This window comes from Hemibagrus wyckioides, linkage group LG11 (assembly GCF_019097595.1).
Source record: "Hemibagrus wyckioides isolate EC202008001 linkage group LG11, SWU_Hwy_1.0, whole genome shotgun sequence".
NCBI lineage: Eukaryota > Metazoa > Chordata > Actinopteri > Siluriformes > Bagridae > Hemibagrus > Hemibagrus wyckioides.
In genome coordinates this window covers 16,499,089-16,513,850 of record NC_080720.1, presented here as the reverse complement: position 1 = coordinate 16,513,850, position 14,762 = coordinate 16,499,089, and the positions used below count along the sequence as shown (strand labels likewise).

General features: G+C 40.1%; 1 protein-coding gene across 4 annotated transcripts in view; it reads left to right on the top strand.

The window, feature by feature from the left end:
* plxnb1b (plexin b1b) overlaps nt 1-14,762 on the top strand; it is a 68,449-nt gene that overhangs the window by 46,276 nt on the left and 7,411 nt on the right. For 3 of the 4 annotated variants that reach the window (XM_058402539.1, XM_058402540.1, XM_058402538.1), the window contains 22 exons: nt 1,171-1,353; nt 2,622-2,750; nt 3,637-3,737; nt 4,456-4,588; nt 5,199-5,355; nt 6,483-6,591; nt 6,783-6,891; nt 7,171-8,121; nt 8,388-8,525; nt 8,756-8,878; nt 9,224-9,317; nt 10,371-10,540; nt 10,651-10,802; nt 10,889-10,997; nt 11,217-11,353; nt 11,983-12,159; nt 12,248-12,449; nt 12,750-12,998; nt 13,112-13,294; nt 13,452-13,600; nt 13,912-14,012; nt 14,249-14,466. In XM_058402539.1, coding sequence (XP_058258522.1) covers nt 1,171-1,353; nt 2,622-2,750; nt 3,637-3,737; nt 4,456-4,588; nt 5,199-5,355; nt 6,483-6,591; nt 6,783-6,891; nt 7,171-8,121; nt 8,388-8,525; nt 8,756-8,878; nt 9,224-9,317; nt 10,371-10,540; nt 10,651-10,802; nt 10,889-10,997; nt 11,217-11,353; nt 11,983-12,159; nt 12,248-12,449; nt 12,750-12,998; nt 13,112-13,294; nt 13,452-13,600; nt 13,912-14,012; nt 14,249-14,466 — 4,074 coding nt within the window. The remainder of the gene's footprint in view (nt 1-1,170; nt 1,354-2,621; nt 2,751-3,636; nt 3,738-4,455; nt 4,589-5,198; nt 5,356-6,482; nt 6,592-6,782; nt 6,892-7,170; nt 8,122-8,387; nt 8,526-8,755; nt 8,879-9,223; nt 9,318-10,370; nt 10,541-10,650; nt 10,803-10,888; nt 10,998-11,216; nt 11,354-11,982; nt 12,160-12,247; nt 12,450-12,749; nt 12,999-13,111; nt 13,295-13,451; nt 13,601-13,911; nt 14,013-14,248; nt 14,467-14,762) is intronic. The other variant, XM_058402541.1, reaches the window with a different exon arrangement.

The window sequence follows — 14,762 nt, the reverse complement described above, 5'->3', positions numbered from 1 at the left end:
TTTTTATATAATGCCATGCTCCATGAATATTATTCAGCATGTAGGTTTTTTTTTCTGTCTGTTAGTGTCAGTTTCCCAGCATCAGCGATTGGACGTATCAGCTTGTATTCCGTCCAAAATTCCGTCGTCTAGTTAATGTGATAGAGCGTTCAAGCCTGTTTCAGCACAAAACTGTGTGCACACAGCAAGCCATAGTTAAATTAAAGTAATGAATCCAGTAGTTCTTAGTGCTGAAGTAATTACACTGAGGTGAAGTGGATTAGATTGGATGTGTTTTACAGGTCGCTTTACAGTTCTTTCATTGCTTTGGGAATTTCTGTGTCTGTGCATGTGTGTGTTTGTGTGTGTATGTGTGTGTTTGGGTGTGTATGTGTGTGTTTGGGTGGGTATATAGAGGAGTGGAGACAGATGGGGCTGTGCCTAACTAAGTAGTGGGTATTGATCCTTCATATACTTATAGATAAAGGTCGTTCTACTTGAGTCGACCCCCAGTCTCCCAGCAGCCCCCGCACTATAGCTCAGGGCGGAGAGAGCGGACTGGGCTTTGATGTTTAAATAGGCTCCATGGGATCAATATTCAAAAATATCCTTATTCTGTGTGATGGAGACATTGATGGCTCCAGATCTTCTTGAAATTAGACCACAGATTAAAACAAAGAATAAAACAAATAAAATCAAGATTGTAAATTGAGAAGATTACGAGAACTGAGTATATTTTAAACATCGTTTCTAAAACAAAAAATGCAGAATCACTACTGAATCCCGTTGTTTTTCTGCTCGCTTTTCATACTCACAGAATCAGGTTAGGCCCCGAGGCTGGTAGATTGTAAAAGCAGAAACAAATCTCTTTTAGAGCCTTTGAACGTCAAGGCCAGATGCCTACCATAGCTGTGGCTTCAGCCTCCTGCTTGGGCGTTGTAAATTTTTTACACAAGAAGGAATGAGATGTGATCACTGTGAATGCACTGGATTATTCTTTGTGTTTAGGAGTTATTTGTATGAATAATCATTTCAGAGTTCTACTTATTACACTGAAGATATTACACATTATTTTATGAGATACAGGAGCACATCATTTATAGTTGAATATATTTTCTGATATTTCTTTTAACATGGAGTTTGTGTGTGTGTGTGTGTGTGTGTCTGTGTGGTGTGTACCTCCCTCCACAGACCACTCTAGAAGCTTACCCATGTGGTTCTGACCACACTCCAAGCCCAATGGCTAGCAAAGTCGCTGTGGAGGCCGAGCCGATATTGGACAGTCCTTCTGCTCGTCTTACTGCGGTTGCTATTAGCGTCAAAGCAGACTACACCATTGCTTTTCTGGGAGACTCTAAGGGCAATTTACACAAGGTAACATTTGTTTTTTCCTTCTTTATTAAATATGACATGCTCCCTTATCATGATCTGAATTAATGTTGAGATTTAATAGAGGTTTCAAATATTAGTTCTTTGTTAAGTCCTAGACATATGTTTCTGGCTCGAGGTATTTTAAAGCAAATTGTAGTTGGAGAAATAAGGTTATTGTCATGGGGAAAAGAACCTTAATGTCTCCTGCTAATTATGATGACCGACAAATGCTAGGATCAGCAACATGGCTGCTTTCCAGTGCACTTTGCAGACCGTCCTTTAACGTCCACACGCATTCGATGTAATTATCACTTGTGGGAAATCCACATTGCACTTAGATTCTCTTGTTGTTATTGGCAGCAGTAGTTAGATATTATTGTATGTTAGAAACTTATCTTCATCATCAATAATACATGTGGCACCAAGTCTGTCGGGGTAAATCCAGATCCAGGCTGAATTTCTCAGAAGATGAACACATCAAGGATTAAACTTTATGTATCCTCATGTGTGGAATGTTCAGTTCTGTCTCTTGGCTTCACATTTTGAAGATTTGCCATAGAGGCTTGAAATGTTACCATGAGACACTAAGAGCATTGTTAAAGGAAAGCACAGTATGTAGAAAGAGTATAAGGGAAACAGTGATGTCTGTTTTTTCTCATGGCATGATGGATTTCTTCCAAATGATAAAAAAAAAAAAAATACATCATGTACATCATTCACTTCTTTACTGACACTTTACCACAGTGTCTAGAATTTTTCAGCATACTAATGAATATTTGTGTGAAGAAAAGAGTGTAGCATGCGTATGACTAGCCTCTTTGTAGCATGAATGAAATAGTACAGATGTCACTCACTGGTCTTGCTAAAGACACAATCTTTCTTTGTCTCTATACTCTATAAAACTGCCTAATGGCACATGCCAGATGTGCTTAGTGATGCTCACACTGTGTGTGTGTGTTTGGACAGGAAAATATGTCGGTACAAGGAAACCTGAGTCAGAGAAATCTATCTGATTATTAATACTTTGGGAAATAGTTTTTCGTTACCTTTACGAATTTGGGTAAATGATGTTATAACCAACAATATACTCATTCTTTCTTGTTCTCTTTTTTCTTCTTAACCCCAAACGAGAAATCAGATTGAGGTTAATTGCAATAAAACTCTCTATTAGTTAAAGTATTGATTATTGTTTTCCTTGATTTGAGCACTTAGTCCTTTCTGTATTTTTCCAGTCCACTTTAAATGAAATCCATGGGTATCTGTGTTCACAGGTGTTTTTGGGTCCTAACGGTGAGGTGGAAGAATATGCCATTATTCCCATTCAGCCAAACGCAGCAATCAGCAGTGAGCTGACTCTCGACCAATCAGAGGAGCACCTGTACATCATGACCAGCACTATGGTAACATTTCAGAATTCTAAAATAGACTTTAATTTCATGATGCAATTTGAATATCAGATTGATGTGTATATATAGGCTCAACATTGAACCTGTGATTGAACAGGGCATTGTTAGTGCTTCCTGAAATGTAATGTACATATAAATGCGAAATTTATAAATTTCCGAGCTTAAAAATGCGTCTACACTATACACGAGTACATAAAATATGTTCCTTGTATACAGTTTGCAGAATTCTTGCAGACTCTAACTAAACTAACTTTATCTTTAAACCCTGATTTGCAAATATTTTCATACCTAGTTTCAAAGCTCAGAGCAAACAGGGAGGATTTTAGAAGTCACATTCAGTGCAGTTACATGATAAACTAAACCAAAACCCTACCAACTATCATTAAGACACAAAGAAAAGGGTGTTGTTCTGGATCACTGATTCTGGAGCTGTAATATTATGCAGTATACAAACCGTCCCATAGCATACAAAGTGCTCTGGAAGCAAGAAAACATGTGGCTTTATTTGCACAGTGGCACAACAAGTCATGTTATGCAGCCACATGCTAATTAACAGTACATACAAACTTTATATACTTTTAAAGTGGAATGCTTATCTAATTTTTTATATATCAGTGGCATGTTTCATTAGTAATGAGCATTTAATGTCTAAAATAGTGCTATTGTCATTCTAGTACTCTTTCACCTGGAAAGACAAACATAGCTGAGCGCATGCATGTGTGTGAATGACAGTGTGTGTTATGATTATAGATGTGTGGAAAAAGGGAAATAAGTGTAGGTGTGTTAATGACCGGTTTTGCAGCTGAATAAATACATATTTCTGGAATCGAGTTAGAAGTGACATGTTATTAACGTGTGTGCACTCTGTGTTGATGTGTAGCTGGAGAAGAGGCCTGTCGCTGAGTGTCACCTGCACACGGACTGTCAGTCTTGTCTCTCAGCTCGAGACCCTTACTGCGGCTGGTGTGTCCTGGAGGGGAGGTGAGATTGTGTATACACAGACACACAGACCCTAGCCTTAATGGTGCCCTAAACAATGTTTCAAGGATCATTCTTTGTTGATGTAGATCTCTGTTATGTGAAGGTTATGCTAATTATTCAGATCAACTTATACTTTACTCCAGCAGCATTAAAATGGTGGGTGATGCATCTTCATAATGGTCTTAGGTAATAATCGCAAAGAGTTATGGGTAAAGGAATGCAGCCAGGTTCGCACTGGAACTGTTCAGACTTGTATTATCCATCCATCCTCAATGGCTGTAATGTGGACAGCTGAGTTGTATAGTTATTCACACCTGGTATTATTATGTGCACTGGCATAGAAATATGTTTCAGAGGACATACTATACTATTATAGTGAATACAGTTATAACTGTGGGATTTGTCCTTGGGCCAAAAATAGGGAAGTGATGGCACACACTTTGGGCTACTGATCGGAAAGTTCAAATCTTAGCACCATGAAGTCACTTTGAATAAAAGCATCAGGTAAAGGTTACTGTAGACAAAAAAGGATCACAGGTGTGCTTGATTTGGGACAGGGCAGCTGATATGAAAACACAAATAGTTACAGAACAGTTCTGCAGTGTCAATAAATGCAAAACGCCTTTTCACATTTCTTGTGTTCTGAATGAGTCAAGCACACACAATTTGACCATCATTATATTCATGTGTCTGACCTCTACTTCTCTGTCTCTCTCAGGTGTGGTCAACGTGGAGAGTGTGCACGTGGGGAGCAGGAAGATCAGTGGCTATGGAGTTTTGATATGGAGCAGCAGTGTCTGACTGTACAAACCATCACACCATCAAACATCAGCAGAGAGGAGAGCAGGACAGTACGTCCCTGACACACATGCCCCTCCTCTCTATTTTAGGGTGTTGTCTATCTAATAATACTCACTGATATCACTGTGCACATGTGGGAGTAGGCATCCCAGTGTGTGCAACCCAGTGTGTGTTAGGCCTGGAATCTTGGGAGTGTAAAAACTTGCTTGTTATTTTTGTCACAGTGAGCAATAGATGGCTATTGAGGAAGTTCATATAAGTGTAACGAGAATGAATAACAACATTAATCTTGGGTTTGATTTAATAGCTGAGGATAAGAACTCGGAAAGTTCACATAAAATGGGAGGAGGTCATGATGGACAGAAGTAAACAGGGATGGAATGTAACAAAATTTGCGATGTAAGGAAATGTTCTGTGCGTGCATTTGTGCACGATATGCCATGAGTACATTAAAAGGAAGCAAAATACTTCTTTCAAAACACTTCTTAAATTAGTCTGTGTTTCTTTGAATCTTATGCATAAGCAATAATTATTGTTTTTACACCACTGTGCTAGCGGAGAGGGACTAAGTGTTCCAGTCCAGTTTATACACAAACTGAATGAAATATGAAATTGTGACATAATTAGATTACTCTAACTCTTACTCCTTTCCCTCCTCAGATCTCTCTGTCCATTCCTGGTCTCCCGAGGCTAGAGGATGGGGAATCATATTCCTGTTTCTTCCAAGACACTTTCTCTCCTGCCACCATCACTGAAAGCGGGGTCACCTGCCCCTCACCAGACCCCCAGAGAGTTCCCACTGTATTACCAGGACATGGTGAGACAGAGCTGCCAACTGACCTTTGATCTAGAGATCAACCAAGCTCTATTGATATATTCCCATAGTGAATAAGGCTGGTTTCAAGTCTTGTAATAATAGCTGTGTTTTGGAATATCACTGACCGCATCAGTGTGGTCAGACTTGACATGAATTGTTTGGGATTTTTTTTTTTTGTGAAGGGGTGGTGATGTTTTATGACTGTATGTTTTCATAAGTCATATTCTGTGATTAAGAACTGAAGACAAAATCGACATTTAGGAATTTGAAAGTTGCCACATACCCCTTTAAACTTTTAAAAGCATTCCTGTGGAGTTTATTTTGAAATGTTATCTCCTGGCTGCTCATGAGAGAGAGTGTGTGTGAGAGAGATAGAAACAGAAAGAGAGAGAGAGAGAGAGAGAGAAGGGGGGCTGAATGAACAGTTGGTCATCATTTTACAGATTTTTTCATAGTCTTTATGGATTTGGATGAACTTGAAAGTTTAGAAATACAGCTGCTTTCTTTTACAGCTAAAATCTGCTGTAGATTGTTCTGGACAGGCTCTGTGAATTTGACATCAGTAGTACTGTGACGCTCTGATTTCACGGTCACATCAGTAGTTATACTGTACATCATTCACATCTAGTTATAAATAGTGTATGCACACTGGAGTGTGTGAGTGAGAGAGTGTGTTTGCATCTGTGCTGTTCTACGATATAGTGGTTTCAGTCCCACGATTTATAATGTATAAGATTAGATACAGTATAAAACTGGACGTGTGAGTCAACAAAGGTGTCAGTGAGGTGTGTGAGTGTGTGTGCCCACAAGTGCATACATGCAGGTTGGTCAGATGTGTTTATGTCTGGCATTCAGTGCAGATGAATCTTATTATATCTGTTTTGACTGTATGTGGAAACTTGCTCTCTCACTCTGTTTTTGAAGAATGTGGTGATCTTGGATGAAGAGCTCTGTATTTTAAATTCCCTTTCGTCCATGATAAGCTTTGACAAATATTTAGAGAACCCGTTCACACATTTAGACCTAAAAACTAACCTAACTTTTCTTTCTTTCCTTTCTTTTTTCCTTCTTTCTTTCTATGCATAAATAATCTCTCTCTCTCTTTTGTTTTTTTTTTTCCCCTCCAGATTTTTTAACAGTCACATTATCTGTACGGTTTGGCGATGTTATTGTGACTTTTCAGGAATTCACCTTCTATGATTGCAGAGTTGTCAAACAGCTCTCAGGAAGTATGCCGTGAGTTTAACACACACACACACACACCTGATAATGATCAGAAGGTGCTGTTTTGGTGGTTTGTCTCCTAATCCATCATAAATTGATTCACTAGTTTATTTTCTTTTCTTTGATTTAATAGGAATTTAATTAAGACGATCAAGTATTTTTGTTGTCTTGTATTTAGCTTTGTTATTGGTGTTTTATTGCAGTTGTCATGGCTGTGTGTCAAGCCCTTGGGGTTGTAACTGGTGTGTACACGAGCATGTGTGTACCCACAGGACACACTGTGAGGAAGGAGTCATCATTTACAACGAAAATGTGAGTCAGCCATTTTCTTACCTGTGTGTGTGTTATAGCATTGGTGATTGCTTTTGTAATTGGTATTGAGGAGTTAATTAATGATTTAACAAAATGTACCTTTTTAGTAATTTCAGTTCACATATACACAATACCCATATTAAAATGGAAACCCAATCCATATTTTAACTCCAGACAACATGCTTTTTTACCTCAGTTATGATTGCTTTGCTTTTCATTTATGTTCTATTTATTTTGGTTGCTTTCCATTTCTCCCTTCCTGTTTCCCTCTACTTTCAGTTCAAAGTCCCCGCACCCTCCCCTCCTCCAAGTATATCTGACAAGATTGCAACCGTCACCATGAAATATGCACTTCATACCACCACACCACCTACTAAGCCTCCAACTACACCTCCAACTACAACCACTGCACCTACAACGACCACAACTACTACCACTCCAACCACTCAAGCTACAACAACTACAACTACACCAGTGACAACTACAACCAACACACCAGCCACCACCTCCACTCCGACTATATTGCCCATAATTCCTGAACCCACTGTTGCCCCCACCTCCCCCATGTTGCCAACCCTCCCATCTCAAATCACAACCACAACTCCCCCAGCCTCCACGCTGCCTGTTCTGAAGGAGCGTACCTCAGAGGAGATACTGCTAGCCTCTGAGACAGAGGAAGAAACCCTTAGAGAAGCCAACAGTGTTGTGATTACCATCTCCAGCCTGGACACTGGGATGGAAACAGAGCCACCACTCATCGATGCAGCAGACAGGGACCAGCAGATGACTTCAGTGTCACCGACACAAACTGAGGTGTTTCCTAAAGAAGTCACGCCACTGGTGGAACCAGTAACCAATGCTCCAGAATTACCTAGCAGTCCACAGCTTGTAGAAGAATCTCCTCCCCTGGCTGAGCCTCCTACTGAAACTCAAAACATAACAGAAAGTCTGGAGTCTGTGGTAGAAGATTTTAAACCAGGCAGCTTACTGCCTACAGAGCCTGCTGTCCTACCATCTGATTTACCTGTTCACTCAGAGACGGAAGCAGAACCAGAGGTGCTTCACATTCCCCTAGAGGAAGCGGGCATGGCTGAAAATGACACCACTTCATTTTCAGCAGCTACAGTGCTGTCAGGTGATGGAGAATTAGACCACGCCTCTCCTGGCTACCCTCGCTTCTCGGATGTAGATTCTGAGACAGACTACCAGTATGACATGGCAAACCTACCGGTGAGTCCACATGAGTGGAATTTACTCCCAGCAAACTTACTTCCTACTGGATGCACCTCAGAAATGACAACTTATAAAAACAGAACCCAGAAATTTACCCTGCCCGTTTCATTCTTTATCAGTTCAGTTAATTCCATGCTCCTTTACCTTTTGCTTTATTCAGATGCTATCATTAGAGTATTTTAACAACCTTTTCATTTAAATGTTTAAATGTTTAGAAATTGTTTGGTGATTGGATTGTGTGTGTGTGTGTGTGTGTTTGTAAGCAGGGAGATGAGAGCTTGCTTGAGAATTGGGGTTCATCTGCATGTCCTTGTGTTGAGAAAGTCCAGGGTTCACCACTGCTGCCTGTAAAGACAGAGAGGAAGATCAATCTGTTGGCCCGCAACCTTCATCTCTATCAGGTATAAAACACACAGACACTCCTCTCCTTAGTAACACCGGCACATTTTTCCGCAGACTTTCCACATTTCTACATTGTTTAACATGCTCATCATTCAAGCAATTCACATCTGAACCAAGTTAAACACACAGTAAACAGTACACTTCTATAACAGCACATCAGGTAACCTGTACTCTCGAACACAAACTCAGGCACAGATACAAGACGCCTTTGTTTTACGTTTTGTTTTAGGACCAAGACTTGGAGTACGAGTGTGTCTTGGTGATTGAGGGACAGACTGTGGTGGTGGACGCCTATGTAGAGAGAGATAGAGAGAACCTCTCTCTCTTTGATATTACCTGTCAGCACCACCAGGTAACACACATGCACACAATATTCACTTGTCTATTACCATTTAAATAACAAGATACCAACTTTTCATATGAAATCGGCCAAAAAAAAGATGGCTAGTTGTTTTCTTCATGGTATACACTTTTTTGTGGTTACATGATCCAAAATTACTATGAATAATCAGAGAGTTTGAAATACCAATGATGGGTTTGTAAGTTTGCCTGCAGTGCAAAACCAACTCACTCTACAAAATAAATCCACTCGTTTAGCTCACTAGATATTAGCTTAATATTAGGTAGTATTCTTCCCCCTACTAGTGTGAAGCCAGGCACAACTCTTTTAAGCAGAAGCATAAATCTGTCTCTATAGTATTCCTACTCAGCCTTGGTGGAGGAGTACAACGCCATGGTGTATGTGAAGAGGAGAGACACTTTTCATGTGGACAGCGCTAATGACCTCTTTGGTGAGTAGTGGTTTATTTTCAGTGAATTTCTTTCTGTAGAGCAGTTAGCAGGCCTCGTGTATTTACTTTATTCTAAAAGTAGCAACTGTCTTAAATGTCAAGCGCCTAATTTGTTTGGTACCAGTTAAAGTTATAACGTCCAAACCTTCCAGGGCTGTGGGATATGATTATGCAGCATTAGGTAAGAGTGAAAGAGAGACAGAAGCTCTCTTTGTGGTTGTTTTGTACTAATGCTGGTGTTTCTCACTCACCTGCTTTTCCAACACAGAAGCACTGTTTTTGCAGTAGTGGGAAACTAATTGTTCCAGATGAGCTCTCCAGCAGCTGTGTTTTCACTTTACACTGTGTGTATGTGTGTGATTCCCAAAGGGAAGCTGTTATTACAGGGCCACTAGCAGGATCAGACTTTGTATCAGAGTGAGTCCTGGTAAAGTGATGAGTTTATAGTCCCTTGCTGTTGTGGCTTGTGGTCTGTAAACTGCTGCCTCTAGTAGAGTTCAGAGAAGCACATTATAACACTGCATTTTATTTAATCCATGGCCAAGTGGCCCTGATTTAACTTTTGGGTATTTTGGGGCTGGAAAACACTCAGTTCTTTGAGACCATTGATTCTTCTGGCCATTGAAGGAAAGAGCAGGAACTTATAAGAAATATTGCAGCCTGAACATTCTAATTATATACTCTTTCTAAAACAGACTGTTGAAAGCATGCTACATTTGAGACTAAGTATTTGCATTTGTAAAGAGCCCTTTGTGTCTTCTCCATGTTCAACCTGTTTTCCAATGGGAGGAACTGACCTTATCTCCGCTTTGCTTTCACCATAAAGGGATTCTCCATCAAATGCAACAATAGTGTAATAGTGTAAAGTTTTTGGATTCCTTTAAAATTTTCATTAGGATTTTACTTACTTAAAACAGTTCATTCATATGCAATAATACTACAGTACTAATAACCACATATTATTAATAAATATTAAATAGCAGATTATTTTCCATTGCAGCGACAGAACATCCAGGCCCACTTAACAACACTGAGCTTTTCTGTATGTTGCAGTAACTTTGTACAACTGTTCGGTGGGCCGTTCAGACTGCAGCCGGTGTCACACAGCAGATCACAAGTACGACTGTGTGTGGTGTGGTGAGGTTCAGTCAAGCTGTGTGCACAAAGAGGCCTGTTTAAATATGAAAGTCAAAGACCAATGTCCCGCTCCTGTCATTAGTTCCGTAAGTTATTCAGAAGTCATTTTGACACTATATAGTAATGCTTTCATGTACAGTGTACACATTGCATTAAGAGCAACTAAACATGCTGTTTGTGTGGACTACGTGTTTAGATCGAGCCTCTAACAGGGCTGAAGGAGGGAGGAACCATTCTCACCATCACTGGCTCTAACCTGGGCCAGAAAGCTCATGACATCTTACAGTCAGTCACCGTGGCTGGCATTTCCTGTACAGTCAAACCAGAATTGTATGAGATATCATCCAGGTAATTACTCGAAACACACTCTACCAATATACACATTCCATTTCGATTTTCCCCACTCATATGACATTGTTTTCGCTTTTCTGTAGAATTGTGTGTATAACAGGAGAAAGCAAAGAGGAAAAGTCAGGTCACGTCTCAGTAGAAGTGTCTGGTGCAGGGCACAAAGGTCTCTCCCCTCAAACTTTCAGTTACCAGGTAAGTCAGAGGGATAGTGACCTTAGTAGCAGTTTAACCCTTTGTAGACAATCGTCACGAAATCACATCAAACCGCTTCTGGCCTGAATAGAGTCTAGGTGGTGTATGTATCCTGCCAATGCCAGTTGATGCATATATAACTGTAATTAAATTTATTCAACAAGGGGTTAATGTGAATGTGTATAGAATGGTTAAACCTTGTTCTCTGTGTGTGTACAGGAACCTGTGCTTGAAGGGGTGAATCCCCAGAGAGGACCACAGGCAGGGGGAACCTCTCTCACCATCACGGGCAAAAAATTACTGACTGGCAGAGCCATTGACATCAGTGTGCTGCTAGGAAATGTCCCCTGTGTCATGTAAGTGATACAGACACACACACACACACAGTTTACTCAGTAAATTATACATTTTTACGTTTACAGTGTTTGGTATACAACTAGTACCCACTGAAACATTCTCCTGCTAATAAATAATCAAGGTTCTGGAAATACTATTAAGCTAAAATCAAAAAAGTTAGGCTAGTTTTAATGTTCATTGAAGTGCTTTATTTTGGTTGTGGTCTTGTTTTGGTTTGATGCTGGATGCCACTCTTGTCAGTAGACTCGACATAATCATTATTTTGAAGCTGAATCATTGGTCTCGGCAAAATACATGCTAAAAATGCATGCTTAGGTTAACCAAAGGTTAATATGCATCACGGACACAGATACAACTGTCCATTGTTTTTATGTACATAATCTGAACTAGATCAATTAAACTGATAAAAACATTCTTGGGTTTTTGTGTTTTAAACATGTGATTAATTAATTTAATGACTTAAGTGTTTACAACTCAGTGCTGGTCAAGAGATTAGGCAATAATCATGACTGGCCTAATAACTATACATTGCAGATATCAGATCTATGTCATGTTACTGTGGGACTATTAAATAATATAACCTTCTTTAAAAATCTTTCTCTCTCTCTCTCTCTCTCTCTCTCTTTAGTGTTGCAAATGTGGAGGAAGGCAGGATCGAGTGTGTCACAGGAGCCAGCAACCAGACTGGAGACCACATAGTAACTGTGCGCTATGGCAACCTTGAACGCTATCTCAATGGCATCCACTTTCACTACACCCCAAATCCTAACATAACAGATGCCACCCCTCCGAAAAGCTTCATCAGGTTCGTGCTTTATGTATATTTTGGTACTTAGGTACTTACATTTATGTCATAAATCTCTATCTGATTTCCTCAAAACTTCCTGTTTCAGTGGGGGTCGTGTGATCAAAGTGCATGGTCATAACTTGGACGTAGTCCAGGAGCCACGGATCCGAGTGACCATGACGAGGAAAAGAGGTAGACGGAGAAGAAGGAGAAACAGAGGGAGCGTTATAGCTGAGGGCAGTGGTTTGCTGTGGAGAAACAAGAGGATAATTCCAGATATAGACAGTGCAGAGAACACTGGCAAATATGTGAGTGGAGTCTATTCTATCATACTTCAGCATTTTTAAAATAGTGTGTGTGTGTGTGTGTGTGTGTGTGTGGGATTGATGTAGATTTGTACTTTCCTTGGTGTAGTATAAACACAATTAAATAAAACAATTTATCATGTATGTATGTACATTAGGGTATTTTGTGTATAACAACAAGCACTTGAATGTGTGTCTGTATTAACAAGTTTTACCCCTCTCTCTCTCTCTCTCTCTCTCGCTCTCTCTCTCGCTCTCTCTCCCCTCTCTCTCTCCCTCTCTCTCTCTCTCTCTGTCTCTCAGTTTGAAGAACGGTGTGAGGTAAACACTTCCTCTCTACTGCTGTGTCGTAGCCCTGGTGTGAGCTCTGAGGTGTTCGAATCTGATGTGCTGTTGGAGTTTCTTCTGGATAATTTGCGCTTCAACTTTAACTCAGTCAGCAAAACGTCTTCTGTTTTTACCTATGAACCTAACCCGACCCTCACCCCTCTCAACCACCTTAACCCCACTGAGCCCTACCGCTACAAACCTGGTTCAGTCATATCAGTCGAGGTCAGTGGCCAATTTCTTTCTCTTAGTTTTTTACCACACACTTGGACCTTTTGTTGCACTCTAATGTATTTTTTTTTCCATCCTTTCTTCTGTTGTGCTCTCTCTCCCTTTAGGGGCAGAATCTAGACCTAGCGATGTCTAAAGACGAGGTGGTGGCTCTCATTGGTGAGGGCATATGTATGCTTAAAACTCTGACAAGGAACCACTTGTACTGTCAGCCACCGGCCCAGCAGCCGTCCCCTTCCCACAACCACGGACGCAAGAGAGAAGGAGCTGATGCACTCCCGGAGTTCACAGTGAGTAAAACCCCATAACAATAACTTAAATAAGTTTAATACTCTATGATTTTGGCATAAAAATATAACTGATCTGCTTTTAGACCTTCAAGATTGACATGCTGATAATAAGTGTCTGGATGGTGTGTGTGTGTGTGTGTGTGTATTGTTGCTTTAGGTACAGATGGGGAATCTGAACTTTTCTCTGGGAAGGGTGCAGTATGACACCCTCAGTCAGTCCACCTTTCCTTTGGAGGCACAGATAGGGGTTGGAGCAGTGGCCTCTCTTGTCGTCCTTATCGTTGTGATCATTGTTCTTATTTACAGGTGGGTTTTGGGGTCCTGATTTGTCCACATATGTGTGCATTTTGTCAGTACATAGTGTAAAATGTATAATTAATTTTTTAGGGTGTAAGAAATGATGGTTTGTCTCACTGCTTAATACAGTTTCCTGTTAATAGGGTTAAGGCCACCATTTGGTAGAAATGTACACACTCATAACAGTTCTTTTCTGTATCATGGTCATTTTATCAGGCACTGTTGTTTTAGATTAGCCTGCTTTCTTATCCCTGGTGTGAACTTAATCTCTGTCCCTTTTTGCACCTTTTTTTGTACCTTTCTTCCTCTGTCTCTCTAAGGAGGAAAAGTAAGCAGGCTCTGAGGGATTACAAGAAAGTTCAAATTCAGCTGGAGAATCTAGAGACGAGTGTGAGAGACCGGTGCAAGAAAGAATTTACAGGTGAGACAAAACAAGAGCAGAAGACATTTTAAAAAACATTGCTTTAAACTTAGGAAATGGGAAATCTGTTCCGATTTTGTTCCAACATGCACATTTTTAATCCCTGCCCTGTGGATTGGTTTTCAAAGTGTGTTTATTTTTTTAATGTTGGAAGGATTTGATGGTAATCAAAATAATCTAGGAACAATCAGCTCTAATCTTACACTTGGTATTTTACTTTTGATGTTTTCTTCCAGACTTGATGACTGAAATGATGGATATGTCAAGTGATCTGGTGGTATCTGGGATTCCATTTCTGGATTACAAGATGTATGCTGAGCGCATCTTTTTCCCGGGTCATCGGGAGTCACCACTGCGCAGGGACCTGGATGTGCAGGACTGCAGACGGGCCACAGTGGAGCAGGGCCTTGTGCAACTTTCCAACCTGCTCAACAGCAAACTCTTCCTCACCAAGGTACATAATCTCATACTTGACCTAAAAAAAATTTGATTATTACATAATTTTGTTGTTAGATGATATTTTATCATCTCTATAGATAACTGGTGTGAGAATTTGCTTTATTGTTACCAAGTTTAACTTAATATACATCATCAGCTATTACTTAAACTATTATCATATACTGCAGTTACTTATCTAGAAACATATTATGCAGTGAATACTATAAATTACTCACTAACTGCAGTGAAACTGAGAGGCATGTCGATACAAGCCTGAGGAATGTTGGGCTTTGCAGACTTTGAGGTATTTTG